This window comes from Odontesthes bonariensis, chromosome 7, assembly GCF_027942865.1.
Source record: "Odontesthes bonariensis isolate fOdoBon6 chromosome 7, fOdoBon6.hap1, whole genome shotgun sequence".
In the NCBI taxonomy this organism is placed as follows: Eukaryota; Metazoa; Chordata; class Actinopteri; order Atheriniformes; family Atherinopsidae; genus Odontesthes; species Odontesthes bonariensis.
Genome location: NC_134512.1, coordinates 25,494,228 through 25,511,336, shown reverse-complemented (window position 1 = coordinate 25,511,336; position 17,109 = coordinate 25,494,228). Strand labels below are relative to the sequence as shown.

The window sequence follows — 17,109 nt, the reverse complement described above, 5'->3', positions numbered from 1 at the left end:
GAAACTGAAACTACATGCAACTCTATTGGCATCAATAGTGCTTCACAGCTATTCAGAAAACAAATAAACAGACACAGAATACAAGGATTCGAAAATATTTCACACCCTAAATCTAACCGAAAGTAGTACATTAACATTCTTCATTTCAAATTTAATAACTGAAACACAATTCAATAATGTCAGAGAGAAGAAAGGGGTCTAAAGAAGTTGTGTAATAATCATACTAATGATGATAAAAAAGTCAAATCAAAACTTGAGAACTGAAAGACTGTCTGGGCAAGTTAAGAAGAACATTTCTTATTTTACTGTCTCAGGGAATTCGGGGATTTCATCGTGTGCAAAACATCATCTCATTTAAAAAAAATCAGGGTATACAAAGGAATCTCTGTACACATTAAACAATAAATGGCCATCAGGCGGAACAGACAAAGACGCAATTTTTGCAGTGGAAATCACTGCATGGGCTCAGGGACACTTCTGAAAAACCAGGGAAGCAAGTTTATTGCTGCATCCACAAATGAGAATTAAAGCTCTGACATTCAAAGAAAGATCACTTCAAAAGCCAGCCACCGCAATGGTATTTTCACGATGCGTGAATTGCTTTTATGGAGCTTTTTCCTAATCTTATTGACCACTCAAATTCAACATTCTATTCCTAGTTACACACTGAAGAGCACATTGGAAACTTATCTTTCCAAAGACCCTATGAGATAAAGACTGAATATGTCAGAGATCAAACCACAGACCTGATACTAGTTCACCAAACCAAGCGTCTCTGCAAAATAAAATACAAGTGTCGAAAAACTGCATGCTGACAGCAGGATTAGCCTCTTCAGGTAGGTCCTTGCTTATTCTGGCAAGACAATGCCAAACTACACTATCCATGTATTACGACAAAAGTCAAGACTTGTCGCACACATGCAATGAAAACTAAAACAACCAAGGCTCCAAACTTAAATCAGGTTGATGTCACTTCATGTTGTCAAAAGGAAAGGTGGTGCAACACACACACGAGCCCTTGTCCAAACCAATTAAAAGTTGGCATCACGTTCAAAGGAGTACATTCATTTAAAAAAAGAATGAATTTCCCAATTTCAGCATTTGTTGTTTGATCAGATTTTTAAGAAAACGTCTGGTTTATTTGCAAAATCCTCGAATTCTGCTTTATTTGTAATTGACACAATTACCCCCTTTTTTGGAAACAGGAACTTATCAGGAATCAAATGGGAAACAAGGCAGACACCATACCCGATGTCATGTCGACAAAGGTTTGTAGTTTGCATGTATGAATGCCATCCATCCATCTTTCATGTGCAGAAATCACCAATCATCTTCATCATCAATGATTCTGTGAAAATACCTTTTTGTCCTTGAGCAACAAAGCAACAAAGCATGACAAAAATCAAGATGTAAATGATAAAACATGTGATTCAAACATAAACAACTGCTTTTATTAGTGCTTAAAAAGAACTGGATTTGATTCCCAGCTCTTGATAACACTGAAACATCAGCAGAAAACGCACACATGTGATACTGTACATAAACACCCAGTGCCCATTATATGTTCCCCAGGTACCAGCATGCCTTAACATTAGTGACATTTACACTCATGGCCTGCAGTAGTTTACACAGCTTGGCATTATTCACAGCTGGTTTATTGTTCCATGCAGTAGACTGATTTAATGGCACTCAAAAGTAAGGTGGCACCAAGGCTTCTTAGCACAGTGTATTAGCAAGACTGCAGGTCCCAATAAAACACAGACCCCTGTTTCATGGACTGTACAGTGACCCCTTCATAACCCGCTTAAGTAAGCTCACACCTCCATGCTGATAATGAACTGGTCCATGCAGAAGTATATTAGTGGTCGGGTCCAACCAAAAGTAGCTGGGGCATTTGGCCAAGGCAGTAAAATATATGTGCAAAAAATATCTCCCAGGGCCCTGCAAAAGTCGGGCAATTAAATCTAGCAGGGGTATTTACAACCAACGAGCAGGCCCACAGTGGGTGCTAGAGAGATGCAGACGGAGACTGGGAGTGGGACCACTGACAAGAGACAGTGGCAGTGTACTACATGATTTAGATACTGTGAGTGAGACGGCAGACCTATAATCCTGAAGGCACAGAACCAGACAGGGACGAAAGAAAGAGGGCAAACTCTGGGAATGACAGACCGAGAGCCGCAGAAAAAGAGGATGTGACAGAAGGCAAAAAACAGGGAGTGAAGGCAAAAGAGTGATCGAGAGACACAAAGGCTGAGAGAGATAGAAAGCGAGAGACTGAGAGATGGAGAGCAAACCGGCAGACATGCAGGCAGACTGTCCGTCTCTGGTTTGTGGGAATGCGGTAAAGACACAGTAGTAGGCAGGGTCCCGGCTCTGAAATTAGAGAGTGGCGCTAAGAGAGGGGAGCCAGAGCCAAAGGCCGTCTGGGAGCTGCCAGGGGCTGCATCCCTAACACACTGCCGAAACATGATTTAATGCTGGGCCGCACTACAAACAGCACCCTGCTTCTGCTGCGCTATCTAGCTCACAGGAGCACGCCACCACCCGTTGCATGCTATCGAGTTCACAAAGCTATAAAGACACCACATCAATGGTGGGAAGTGTAGACGTGAAAAATACCAGTTGGGCCTTGATACGGAAGAGAGATGGAGAGATGAGCCAAAAATAGTCTGCTAAATAGCCACAAAGGGTCCAATGTTGTGGGTATGTTGAAATTTTAAGAAGATTAAACCAAGCATTAGATGTTCATCAGACCACAAAACACGACAACAGTTTAGGATTCATGAAAAGCTATTTCATGCTCTACAAAGTTATGATGATATCTTTCTTCTTCTTTTTTTTTGGCTCCTGGAATGTGCTCTTTATTGTGGACAATACAGTATGTTATCAGATGATGCATGAAAAACCATGAAAAAGTTGAGGCAGGGTAAGAGTGAGGTACAGTGAAGTACAGCGTTAGCAACTGAAACAAAACATGTGGCGGCATTTTTTAACGATACTAATGTTCAAACAGGATGCTGATGGATTCCCTCCTAAAATGACTGTATATAAATGACAGGGAATGTTGGTTGACAAAATGAGCAAGCTTCTAACTTCTTGGTAAAAAAGAAAGTTTCATAAAAACTTTCATTCATTGCCACTGCTGCACATGCGTGTGTGCATAGATGCACATTCTATTCCCAGACTTCGGAAATCAGTGCAAATGCATCTCTGCGGAACAAAATCCAAAGAATTTGATTAAATCAGAAAAGGAAACTATAGGCCGGGTTGTTGTGTTGTGCAGCTATCACAAGTCAAGTCCTGACATGCAGGGAGATTCTGTAAGTGCTTGTCTGCAGAACCAGGCGGTGCGAGTAAGACCGATACATCGAGACTGTGTGTTCCAGGATTTTTGTATGTGAGTGTGTGTGTGAGAGAGAGCATGGGCTTCCTTTGCCAAGTTTCCTCTCTTTGTTTAGACCGGTCTGCTCAGTCCAGCTCCCTGCTGAGCACGTAGTGGCCAAACACACTCATATATCAAAACACGGCAAAACAACAGACAGGGTAATCTAGGCAGAGCGGTGCTGGGAATGGGAGCAAAGGGGAGTTTAGAGAAAGACAAAGTGTTGTCAACATGGGAAAGTATGGGGGGTGGCAAGAGAGGTAGTCATAGAGGCAAAACAGTGTATGTAAATAATCATAAATGCTGTTGTCATTCAGCTCTTTCTGTCACTCAAGCTTGATGCGTGTAAGCACACACTGATGTGAAGCTGATCCACCTCTGCCTAAGATGAGTGACTATACCAAAGAGCAACAGTGGTGTGTTAAGAAGGACATCCATTTTGTGATGATAACATGCAACCAACATTTGAAAAGAACTACTGACCGCTGTCAGTGACTTGTAACTCCACCTGTCAATAGTCATCTTTTAGTAAAGAGTAAGGAAACCCTTGTATCCAAAGATAGGACAAGTTAGGAATCTCTTGCAGTCAAATCAGTGTCTACATAAAGCCATAAATCAAATGTAAAAGACACATCCCACTCCCAGTGACTAATGAACTTCTAAATGTCTTTGCATCTCTGCTTCCAGTAACCAAGTCTATTTGGCATATCAGACTGTGCTGTGTAGGAAACCAACATGATGTCACACGAGGATTGAAGTTTGCAAATAGTTAAGCCGCCCTTTCATCGAGGCCTTAAAAGATAAAAAATGTCTAGTGATGCCTTCATTCCTCCGAATCTTTCAGGAGAATTTATAGAGACGGGAAAACAATATCCCTTTTCCTTACCCTTAATTCAATTGAGCAAGAACAGTGAGAACCTTATTGTGCTTTTAAGCACAGACATAAAAATCTCTTGTTAATCTTTTATATGCTTATATGTGGTTCAAATCTTGTTAAGTTTGTGACCATATAACTTGGTTTAAGTTGAAAATGAAGACTTTACAAAGTTATGAAGTACATAACTTTGAAAAAAAAAGAGGCCCCCATAGAGAAGAAATTACACTAATAGTTCCTATTCATGTGAGTTGAACTTGTTGAGGCCATTATACACAACATAATTGGATCCAGTTGATTTCTCAAAAGCACATTGAGAATATTCAATGGATATAAAGCATGAAATTCATCTGCAACCCATCCTGCACCAGCAGAACATATCATGGAGCTGTTGAAAGCTGAAACAAGGCATTACTGGATGGACATATTCAGTTTTTTATATATCTATGTGTGCCTGGATATCCACTTGTAAAACTTTATGTGGTCTAATGTTTCAAAATGTGTGTGCCTGTGTGTTTACAGCACCAGACCCTTGTCTCTAAATCCCTGCACTGGCTCAGTCTAAACTCACTCACACTCATGCACACACCATCCTGCCCCCCTCAGAGCCATGCTCTCAGAGATGTGGGGCCCTAAATGCCTTACAGATGGACTCCTAACAAACACAACTCTCTGTCTCGGCCCTCAAGTATTCGCAGTATTTGGCCTTGCTGTAATTTACAACATACTTACCTAATTGAGACGCTATTAAGGTCAGAGCACAGATTCTTGTGCGTACGCCTCATGCTAATTCACATGACATAAGTGTGACATACACAGCGCAGCGTAATTGTCCTAATATAGCAGGGTGAAGTTACCCACAGAGAGTGATCTATGCTCTGTGTAGTGTACTTAGAGAAACATAAATAATGAATGATGTCTTGAGCAGAGACATGTCTTTGCAGGCCTGGAGGGTCACATTAGAGGGTGTTTTCCAAGAAAAGGCTGATAATTTTGCACAAAGCATTCCAAACACAACTGTGTCACATTTTGATGAATTAATGGAGCTGAACTCAATGGTACATGAAAAATAAATGACTGCATCCTTTCTGAAGTATATTCAATGTCAGTCTAAAAGCAGTGATGCAAATGAAAATGCGCTAATTGGCAAATGTAAACTGTAAGCATTCATATTAAAGTGACACTTTAGATACAATCACAGAAAACTTGTATCTGATACATTTATCTCATTAGGTTGAAGTTGTCATTTTACCTAATGTAGAAATATTGAACAAATAAATGGAATATGTCTAATTTTATTAGACATATTCCATATTTTAATTTTCAATTGTAGCATGACTGTGTTTTGCATTACTTGAAACTATCGTGCATGCTGAGAAATTGTAAGATTACAGTTACAAATTTGACATTTTATTTGAAATGTTCATACATGCATGGTTTCAGGTTTGCATCAGAGTGCCTGAATGTTTCTCTTTACAAAAAAAAAACAATGAAAATATGTTACCATTTCAGGACGAGATTATGGCACCACTACATTTTTGACACATGGACAAACAAACTTATTTCCTGAGAAACTGGGCTGCCATAGCATTATGACCACTGAAAGGGGAAGTGAAAAACTTTATGATCTTATTACAGTGGCACGTTGAAGTGGGTTGGAAGTATTAGGCAGCAAGTGAATATTTTCTTCTTGAAGTTGGAGATGGTGGAAGCAGAAAAAATGGGCAAGTGTAATGATGTGAGCAACTTTGATGAGGGCCAAATGGAGCTGGATCATAAACCCTCCACAACTGCAGCCCTGCAGTAGGTTATGAGCTACCAAAAGTGCTCCAAATAGGAACTACGGAGCAATGGAAGAAAGTCACCCAGTCTGATGGATCGCATGTGGATGATCAGGCCCTTGTGCTAGGCTTACTTGGCAAATACTCGGCACCCAGATGTACAACAGAAAAACACAAAGCCAGCAGGTGCAAAGTGCCCAGTATTTTGCGGTGAAACGCTTGAGTCCTTCCGTTGATTGGGATGTTACTTTGACACATACCAGCTACTTAAACATTGTTGCTGACCACGCTCACCCTTTAATGGGATTCCCTGATGACAGCAGGATAATGCATCTGGCCACAATCGAGCATCTGTGGGATGTGCTTGACGAACAAGGCTGATCGGCGGAGGCCCCAGCTCGCAACCTATTAGACCGGTGGTCATAATGTTATGGCTGGTATATGAAATATACTGTAACAAGCTGATCAATTGCATGTTTAGTGTGGAGGTGCAGTGAGGACTACATTATTTTCCTTGATTGCACAAAGCAAATTTCCCCTCCAACAGAAGGGCCGCTATCCTTCAGCTCAACACACTAATTTCAGTTTTAGGTCGTCTGTCCTACGGCACACCTCACAACAATGTTAAACTGGATGGCTTATTTTTCACATAGACATCTACAAGCTATGTGAAAATATATCTCTATCAATGCTGTTCAGAATTAAAAAAAAAAAAAAAAGAAATCCTAATCCCATAAATCATGGAGAGATTTAGTGCAGAACTGGGCTGATTTCACCCTGAAGCCTGCATCGAGCTCCCCTGCTGAAAGGCCACGCCAAAAAACAGACAAACTGGCCACTGTTTGAGCTTGTCATTTGGGTATTTTTCATTAAGTGTGCCTGACAGAGAGATAACACACTGTCACAAAGTGCCATCCATCTTTGTTTCCAAGTCACTCCTGGAGAATTCAATCTTGAGAGTATGGGGTTAGACACATTGGTGATTAATCAACTCGATGCTCATGTGTGTCCGAGCGCATGTGTGCAGGCCTGTATGTGCCTTTGTTTGTGTGTGATAAATCACTGTCTGAACCCTGTACAGGGTGCACAATGCCTGAACTCCTTTCACTGAAGATAAATTCATCTAAAAGTGATTTGCTGACAATACTTGGACAGGAAAATGATTCTATCTCACTTAATCAGCTGAGGCACAAAGGCAATAGTGGATATCTTCTGTTTTACAGGGGAAGGGGGAGTAGAAAGTTGATATTTATCAACCCCAAAAAAAAAAATTGAAAATGTAGCTGGAGGCTGACCAAGAGTGAGCATTGAGAAAGGCATGGGAACATGGCCTTGCGCACACACAAACGTTAGGGTGCAGAGTTTATGACTAATTCTTCAGACCTGTTGGGAAAGATTCTATTCAGGAGTGACTCAACTGTGACACCAGGGTTTTGCTTTGTGAGCGATTAGCTCCACTATGATGAGCAACATGCAAAAGTTAGCGTCACTAAGACATTCCACAATGTCAAAAAGAATGTGTAGCCGCGCAGACAAAAGTGACCCCGCTGGAGATTCTGGTGTGAACAAGTCAAGCTGCAAGAGTCTTTTTATTTCATTTCTTTTTTTCGTGGCTTTCTTCATTGAGGGGACTTTTCCAGAAATGACAAGTGGCAGATCATTTATCACTGTGTTGCACAAGATAAATCAGGAACATAACACAGGGCAAATGAGGAAACCTTGCTCTGTTTTTTATCATTTCACAGCTGTTTGAATCAATTAAGCAATTCATAATTCGAATTATTCAATACTCCATCACGCTGCTTTTGAGTTTACATCCATTTTCACTTATCTCCATGTCTCATGCAAATAGTCACATTTGGCTTTGATTACAGTTTGAAGTTCTGACCATGCAGCAGTGAGTTATTCAAGGTAGCCTCTTTGCAATCTCTCCCCGTGCACTTTAAAGACATTTCCAGAACAGTTTTGTATTTGTTGGCTGCATGGTTCAATCAAGTTTCGTTAAGGCTCATCTTAAACAAGTTTTGTAGGATTATGGTCAGGTGACAAGGTTGTGCGTCCTTGTTAATATTCGAAGGCATGAAATCCCCTCCTTTGTTTTCACAGAAGGTTTTTTAGCTTGAGATAACTGCCTTACTACATGACAAAGTTGGGACCTACCAAATTAGTTCCTGAAGGTGCAACATTATTAGAGATGGGTATCGTTAGGATTTTATCCGGTGCCAATACTGCTTGTTGATACCAACACTTTTCTGATACTTTTATCAATACTACTCATGTAGAGTCATTTTAAGAAACACATACATACATACATGTAAATATGTGAAAACATTTAACAGTTCTGAAACATTACAACCAGACCCAATCTATTTTGTGTTTGTCATTATTAGATTAAGAAAGAAAGCTAGCGAGTGATATTACTGAAGCGCTTCATAACATACTGTCCATATACATTTGAGACTTTGAGACGTAATCTGTGACACAGAGTCGACTTCTTTTCCTATTGCTGCTGCATAAGACAGCTAGAAGGGATGATGAGTGACCAGTGAGAATAAAATCTCTTAAATGGAAATGTTTGCAGAGAGGGGTAGGTGTCACTTTAAAATGTCCATTTCACGGTTTATTATGTAAAACATTTACAAGATAAACGTGCTACAAGGATAAAATGATATCCCAGCTATTAGTAGTGACAGTGGGTTTGTACCATTACCACACTGGCACATGACTTGAAATTAGTGCCCTGTGTTTCATTTTTTTTTCTAAACTCAGATCTGCACTGACTGTCTTGCTCACTGAATTCTATACTTTTTTGAGCTGCTGCCGTTTTAATCCCACTTATTCTCCTGATACAGCTGCACCCAATATCTGCTAACACTACTGACATGCATTTGGGGTATAGCTGGAGAATAGTCACTCAGCCAAACAGACAAGTGGGATCCGTTGACCAGCTTTAGGTCCAACGACGCATGACGTTTGTTATAAGCATGGCCTCCCCACAGTTGAAATGATTAAATATAAACTTTACAAATTTTCAGTTATCTTTGGCTTTAACCTTAAAAGGCAAACATAGTTTTCGGTACTCTCTACTCTCCTGTGCCTCTAAAACATAAGTGAACATGTTATAACATTTTGCTGCCACTTGGGGGAAGTCTCTTGAATATGTGGAACAATCTGAGCTGTTTCTGTTGTTGTTCCTTTAGCTATGCGCTGCTGTGGAAATTTAGAGGTTCTTCAGGAACTCCTTGGCCCTAATTTGAAGATGCCCAGTTTCATTGAAAGTCCACCGTGGCGCAGTGGTACAGGGAAGTGTCTATAAAGAGCAGTTGGTGGCTGTGCTTTGTGCTTACAGTCTAAAACTTCCGCCCAGGTCAGAGGGGATATTTGAAGAGTTGGCACCTGACCAACTGGAACAGCACACCTCCTCGGTTACACATTAATCACAGAAAACATATTGGTAATAACCATAAGAACACAGCGGTGAGCTTCAGGGCATGGAGAGCAGTGAGGAGCGTGAGAGAGAGGATTTTCATTAGACCTCATTAAACCATGACACAGAAATTGCAAAAGACCTTCCAAAAATTCCCAAATCATATAATCATAAGAGCTCATGTCTTATTAACAGGCACCATGGAGTCAGAGTGAACACTCCTCTCCTGTGCTCACTCCGTGTTTAAAATGAAGGGCAAAGGGATTCTGTTTTGTTTGCTCAGTGCAGCAAAACGTTAGCCTGGCGACGCCATCCTACGTACTTCCGCCCAAAGATTTTGGATCCGCACATAGTCTGGCCAAATCCCCCTACCTCGGTTCGCTCAGTGTTTTGCCAATCAGCAAACAGTTGCGAGTGGTGACGCAGAACTCACGCGTGGAGTCCCTTGTAGTCCATATAATTGTAGTTCAACCGCAGCAGAAATAAACATGGCGACGGAAGAACGCTAGAAGCTATCCATGAAGTTGTCTCAACTCTGGAGAGCATTACACAATTAAAACAAGAGCAAGAGGAATGCCTCGTCAATTTTGTTAGTGGCAAGGATGTCGTAGCTCTCCTTCCAACTGGCTTTGGGAAAAGTTTGATTTATCAAATGGTACCGGTATAATGAAAGCGGATGTGGGAAGCGTGATTCGCGAGCTAGAGCCTCGCGAGAGTAAGCATGAACCTCGGCGCATAACCTACGTCCTTTCTAAACATTACTGATTGGTTAAGGGAACTCCAATGAATTTAAGTTGCTGAGTAAGGTCCCACCCTCCATGGAAACGGATTCCTCTTGGGTTTTCCCAGACTGTTTGACTGAGTCAACAGTCGGCTTTCGCCCAGGCTAGCAAAACGTGGTTTCAAAGAATGCTTTTTTCTTGTTGACATCCTTTCTCAGGCTCTGAAGTCTTGTTCCAACAACCAAGCTCATGATATGAAAAAAGAACAGCTTATTTGTGCTGATCTGCGGAGAATTTCTTTTTCCGATTTGTTATTGAAACAGAAAATGAAAGTCTCTGAAAAAGCCTTGTATTCTATTTTTGATTAAATATTTCCATATTTCTAATGAGTTAATAACTGCATGTGCTTATCAATGAACTAATTAAACCATTTTTGTTACCTTAATGCGATAACGTTGGGGTGTTCACATGTTTATGGCAGAATATCACATCAGCCCGGAGGAAGCTGCAGCAGCAGCAGCAGCTGTGTAATATACATGACCTGAAAGATGATAAGAGGCACACACTGTCCTGAAAATAATCAGTGCCCTGGTACTGACCAGTCTGAAACAGGTACCAGTACTTCTTGATACCCATTCCTAAACATGACACTATGAAACAGAGAGATATCTTTGGTGGTTCAAACAGCACAAACAGCAGCAAAACCCATCTCTGATCCTCATCTGTGGTTCATAGTGGCAATTATGTATTGTGAAATCCGGACATCAAAAAGGAATCATCTCCAGACCACCGATACAGTCACTTCTAGCAATAAAGAAAATAAAAATAAAAAGACATGGATCGCTGTATCGCTAAGCTTGAGGCTTCAAATCTACCGTCTACACACTGAAGAACATGGCATTTAGATCGACCTCCTCTACACAATGTAAATTGATACAAGGTCAGGTTCACCCACCTGCTGCCTGAGGGGGGAAAGGAAGCTCCCCTTGTCCGTGTAACAGGTGTGCTTCCCCACCAGAACCATCAAAACAAGAAAATCACACGAGCAGAAAAGAAAGGGGGAGGACACTGAGGCAAGGAAAACAGTAATTATGCAGAATGGGTAGCTTTTGGTAACGCAGGTTTCTGTAGCCGTTTTGATGTTTTACTTTGTAAAAATACTTGTTGCGCTAATGCAAAAGTAGCTCTGACTAAGGGAAAGTGATTTTTTTCCTCACTGTCCTGGGTTCCTTTGATTTATTTCCAAATTCTGTCCTTCGCAGTTTCATCTTGATAATATTAGGGCAGATGACAGAGACAGTAAAAGTGAAACAGAGAAAATGCAGGTAAAGGAGACATTTCCTATGACAGGTTTGCGTTTCCAATAAGGAGATTGGGATCACAACATGCAGCCAAAAGCTAATAGGCTGCTACTCAATCTCCGAGAGAGGTCTTGGAGAGTCCAGTGGTTCAAAATCATTACTCCGCTCTCCGAAACAAAGAGGTCTGAGGATGGCTAACGCATGCAAACATTCGAAAACAGCAGTGTTAATGTGCGTGCTGGGATGGTAAGGTAAATATTCAGGCAAGTGAGGGAAATCCTGAGCTGGCTGACATGAATGGAAAATGAGTGGCAGCAGAATGCATTGTTCTATTGTATAGAAACTGTTTTCATGTGTAAACAACTGGACATTAAGGTTACTAGCCCCCCCCCCCAAATTCCCAAATTTTCCCAAATCCACAACCACTATCTCCTTTTTTGGAAGTTCCACTACTGAAACTAACATCAAAATAAAAGATGTAACAACACATCTAATCTGTTTTGCACACTATGGTCAGTGCATGGGAAGATTGTGGACAGGAAAAGGAAAAACCATCCCAATTAAACTCATACGGGTGATAAGGATTTTCCACTATTAGTTTTACAGTGAATCACTGGCATCTGAACGGTATCACGCTGGCATGAGTTGGGCCCATTCCACAACAAGAGAAGACACACCTAGTCACACCCGCGGGCTTCATAAAACAGCTGCTGATTTTGGCTGTGCCTCACTGCATAAAGACTTTTCTCTTTTGCTCCCTGAAATACTCCAACAGTCCCTTGTGGAAAACAGCCAATCCGGCTGAAGGTTTGAAAAAAGGAAGACTGGTATGGAAAATGTGCCACATTACTCAGGGAAGTGAAAATGAAATGCAGAATAACAGCATTTACACACAGCTCTGAATAGGTGCTTATAAGACGGCGAGCCCAGCCACAACGGCAGCAATCAAAAGATTCCACTCATCTGACAATGGAGATGCAAGATGGCAGAGTCCCATTCAGACACACGAAACAGTTCGGCCGTGACACATGCATACCTCTGCTTCTGAGCTTCTCGGGTGATTTAATCAGTTTATCTGTCTTACTTAAAGTCAAAACATAAACACACAGGAGCGTGCCTACCTTATCTTCCAGTCTGATCATTCGTGCCCCGATAGTGGGGTGTTCTTTATCTTCTCCCTTCCCTAGTGAATAAAAAGGAAAAGAAAACAAAAAAACACACATAGGCTCATGAAGGCAGCGATTATTAGTAACTTACAGTAGTTTTAGCTTTAAAAAGTGCCTTGATGATCTGATCCCATTTAATCAGACTGACGTCTTGTTCATGTTACCAAATTCTGTCTTGGGAAGGGGAGCCATAGGCTCTGTTTGGTTTGCTCTATCCAATCAGCAGCAAATTGTGTTTCCATCATGCCAGTGTTAAATTAAGTTGACAAAAGAATTTGTGGTTGCGCTTGATGGAGCAGTTAACACTTTGGAAGTGATTGCTGTTTGTAAGTCATCTAGAAATATCTAACACAAATGCGCCAACACATGGCAGCGACACATGAGCAGGGTGCACAAATTCCCATTCTCGTAAACATGGCAAGACATAAACAGATGTAAACAGAGACATATGCACAAGCAACAGGGACCTTTCTTTATCTTGAGCTTAGTGTGGCAGTGCACAGAAAACCCTGTGTGCGCTATAAACACAGAGATGGAGTGACAGGGGATGCTTGTCTATTAGATGGAAACTGGTGTTTTCTGTGTATTTACCTGGGAGAAACATTCCTGGCTTCCCCAGAGTGCCATCCAGCCTGGACGAAAGAGAGAAGATTTGACAGAGAAAAGTAAAAATATTGGCCAGACCCACAGATTGACTTTGGTAAAGATGTTATTCCAACTGAATAAAACAGAAAAAATAAGGCCAATATGCTTACGATTGCAATGAAATCAAACAAACGGCATCAGGCGGAAGAGGATCTACAAACCCCATTTACAGAAAAGTTGAGAAAGCTTGAATCTGGAATTTGTTAACTCATTTGAAACTTTTTTCTTTTTTTTTTTAGATTCAGAGAATCTAACGAAATCTCAGTGTGTAAAGGCCATGGGCGGAAACCATCGATGTATGTCAACTCAAAATCGCAGCAGAGTTCTGTGGACACATCTGCTCTCAGATGGACTGAAAACAGCAGACAAATTTTCTTTGGTCAGATGAGACCACGTTGTCAGCAGCTTATGGAAAAAATGTGGTCCAACGTGCCAAAGACGGACCCTCCACGTTGTCGTCAGCTAGAGGTGCAAAAGCCGCCATTTAATTTTAACGGTGTGCCAGTAACCACGGCATTGGTGACTTGTGACGAGATCTTTTCCCAGAAGGATCCCAATCGACTATAACTAGCGGACAAGCAGCTTTTTCACGAGTCACTGGTACTTTTAAGATGCATCGCTGGTGTAAAAAATGCCATTCCAGACATTTAATCAAGCTGACCTTCATAAAATCGCTCAAAAAAAGGCAGAAAAATCTCAATTAGAACACAACAAAAACTCCAACGAGGGCCGTTACTTCATTAGAGTTTGACAAAGTACAGCAAGGTGTAAAAAACGAGGGAACAGTGAAGCTACTGCTGGACCAGTTTTTTCCATGACCGATGTGTGACATAGCATGCCAGTGGATTAATGGTGCAAGACAATATGGCAGTGTATTAAGACATTTTCTTTAGTTCTTTCTGTGACATTAAGATCATGTTGGATATCCTCTTGAAGTCACAGGGAGAACTGAGCCAAATTAACCCAAAAGAAAATGAGCCTAAAATTTAAATCCCAATATTGGAGACATGAAGAGAACGAGTAATAAACAACCACCTTCTCTGCAGCTCCTTGATGCGGACCATCATGTTGAGGTGACCCTGGGAATACTGCTCGATCACGTCCCGCACATCATAGGGCTTCCGGGCTTGCTGCGGATCCGTGTACGCACACATGAATACACACACACGCACACACCCACCCACACACACACACACACACACACACACAGTGGGACACAAAAGCCATTGTCAACCACGGCCTCTGTTGCTTGGTTCCCCGAAAACATCCCCAACCCCCTTGGGTGCAAAGAGTTCATTGTTAACTCAATGTTTGTATTTGCGTGTGCGTGTACGTGGGAGTGTGTGCATGTGTGCGTGCGTGCACTGACAAGTGCATGGTCATGTAGAGAGCAATCGTGTTAAGGTCTTTTCACAGCTTTGTTTAGTACGACGTTGATACAAGGGGGGTATCAGAAGGAACCCGACGAACTCTTCAGTGCACCACTTGTAGACAGTGTGTAGCCTCTGCAGCTCAGTTCACTTTAAGACCAGAACTGAAAACATACAGAACACTTTGAAAGACTAATAACTTCGGAACCATTTGTTTCATTTTGCATGTTTTGGGTTTTTTGTAAAGAAAATTTGCCGACTTCACTGCGTGCTGCCGCGCTTTGCTTCGTGCGTGTAGGTTTTTGCAAGTGGGACTTTTTTTTCTCTTTGGAGTACAGTAAGTGGATTCCTACTGTAGCCCCAGAGAGACGAGTCGGAATATTTCCCTGAACCGAAGGGAGCAAAAAGAAGACATGCAGGTGCAAGTTTCAGGCATTCACACAAAAACATGCTCCTACACACACTTGCACAGCAGCGCTGCAGCTGATATATGCCCTTGAGGCTCCCCCTCCTCCTTCCTTTGCAACCAAACACACACACAGACAAGCTCCTCTCACTCCCAGCCTGTCTTTCTCTTCATCTCTCACTCTTTGCTCGCTCTCTCCCACTCGTGTGTTTCTCTCGCAGGATTTCCCCTCGCTTACCTGAAATTTACTCCTGGCCACGAAGTATCGCATTCTGCGGAGGACTTTTACCGCAGATCTCTGGGCATGGGACAGTCTGTGATGGAAAGGGAGACAGATTCAAGTTAGAATAAGAATAAATAAATAAATAAATAAATAAATAAATGAAGCAAAGCCCAAATAAAAAAGTAGCTAGCCAAAGTTCAGTCTAAATGACCCTTTTAGCATTTGGCGTGTGCGCTGTTCAAGAGTATGAAAATAAATACTCTATGATTCCAAATAGATTGCTCCCCAACTCTTGCTCTTTAGGTCACAACTTTGAATCAGCAACCAGGTGCGAAGCGTAAGAGCAGAAAACCAGATTTGGTTTGCATTGCAAGGAGTCCAAAAGCACGTATTCCTCAGCTCAAAGGAGCACTGTCTGAAACAAAAATGCATGGATGTAAACAACATGCACACACACATACACACTTGCATACCAGTCACTGTCTGGCATGCACTTGAGTTTGTTTTTTCAGTGTACCCTACGCCGGCGCTCATTTGGTTCACTTGGCATTATGCTGAAAATGAAACGTGCTGCCCTTGAACGTTCCGTGTGTGATAGGAGCATGTGTGGATGAAAGAAAATAGATCATAGAAAAAAAACGAACAAAAACAACCTTGGACCGGCTTTCTGCCGAGCGTCTGTGCTTCGGTAGACTAAGTAAGTTAAAAAAAACACCAGCTCTGACTGGATCAAATAAATGGATACCGTACAAAGTACAACTGAAAATGGTAACACTTCATTTGAGTGTATGAAATCACAGGCGTGACACCTGTCATAAACATGCACGAGTAATTACAAATGTTTCGCTGTGACAACTTGACACAAACCGAGACAACGTAAGCCACCATAAACATGACACAGCAGGGCCAATTATCCAACTTTTTGAGCATCGACGTGCCCAAACCCGGTGGAATTTGCAGATGCGCACATGGTTCCATTCATGCAACAATTTAGGTACTAGCCAATTTGTCCACTCATTGAAATTTGAAAGGAAAAGTCAACTTCGTGGCAGCTAGAAAAGAGGAGCTCCCGTGTTGGCAGAAAGCAGAAAGGAGCAGGAAAAGACAAGAAAGCAATCTGCATGGGCTCTCAGGCCCACTCCTCTACTGATGAATAACAAATGCATCTCTAAGTGTGAATCATAGAGCTGCTGTTTTTTATTGTTTTTTTTATTTCACTGGTCTCATTCACAGTTAATGAGCTCAAAATGTGAAAGGGTCCATGCAGGGATGCGTGCAATATTCAGAGTCACTGGGTTATTCTGAGCCTACATTATCTTTACTTTAAGGATAGAAAATAGGTGCTACTGAGGCTGCACGCTTGACACACACTTAAACACAGTCTTTTCTTTTCTTTCCTTTTTTTTTCCTGATGGATTTGTCTAACCAAGTTATTACCATGGGCACATCCACCTTATCTGTGGTGTCGCTCAACAATTCTGAGGTGTTTGGCAGTAAAGCCTTCTATGACATGTTAATTAAATTAAATTTAAGTTAAATTAAATTTTTTGGAATTTCCCCCATTGGGGGATAAATAAAGTATTTTTCTATTTCTATTTCTATTCTATGACTGAGGGAGGGTACGTTGTCTTGGCTCATTTCAAGTTGTCATAATACAGTAGGCTACTGTGCAAAAGTCTTGAGCCACCTCCCATTTCTTCCCATTTTTGCGTCCAAGGAGCCAAACCTTCTTGTGATCTTTTACAGGAGTTTTGAACAATAGTTATCCAAGCTCTCTGAAGATCTTCTACAGTTTTTCTTCGGACACTG

The 17,109-nt window shown here is 41.5% G+C and overlaps 1 protein-coding gene across 1 annotated transcript in view; it reads right to left on the bottom strand.

The window, feature by feature from the left end:
• Nucleotides 1-17,109, bottom strand: part of kcnq1.2 (potassium voltage-gated channel, KQT-like subfamily, member 1.2) — a 164,454-nt gene that overhangs the window by 48,835 nt on the left and 98,510 nt on the right. The window contains exons 15-18 of the mRNA XM_075470313.1: nt 15,316-15,391; nt 14,337-14,431; nt 13,248-13,288; nt 12,612-12,673 (exon numbers count right to left, since the gene is read on the bottom strand). Of these exons, the coding sequence (XP_075326428.1) occupies nt 12,612-12,673; nt 13,248-13,288; nt 14,337-14,431; nt 15,316-15,391 (274 nt within the window). The remainder of the gene's footprint in view (nt 1-12,611; nt 12,674-13,247; nt 13,289-14,336; nt 14,432-15,315; nt 15,392-17,109) is intronic.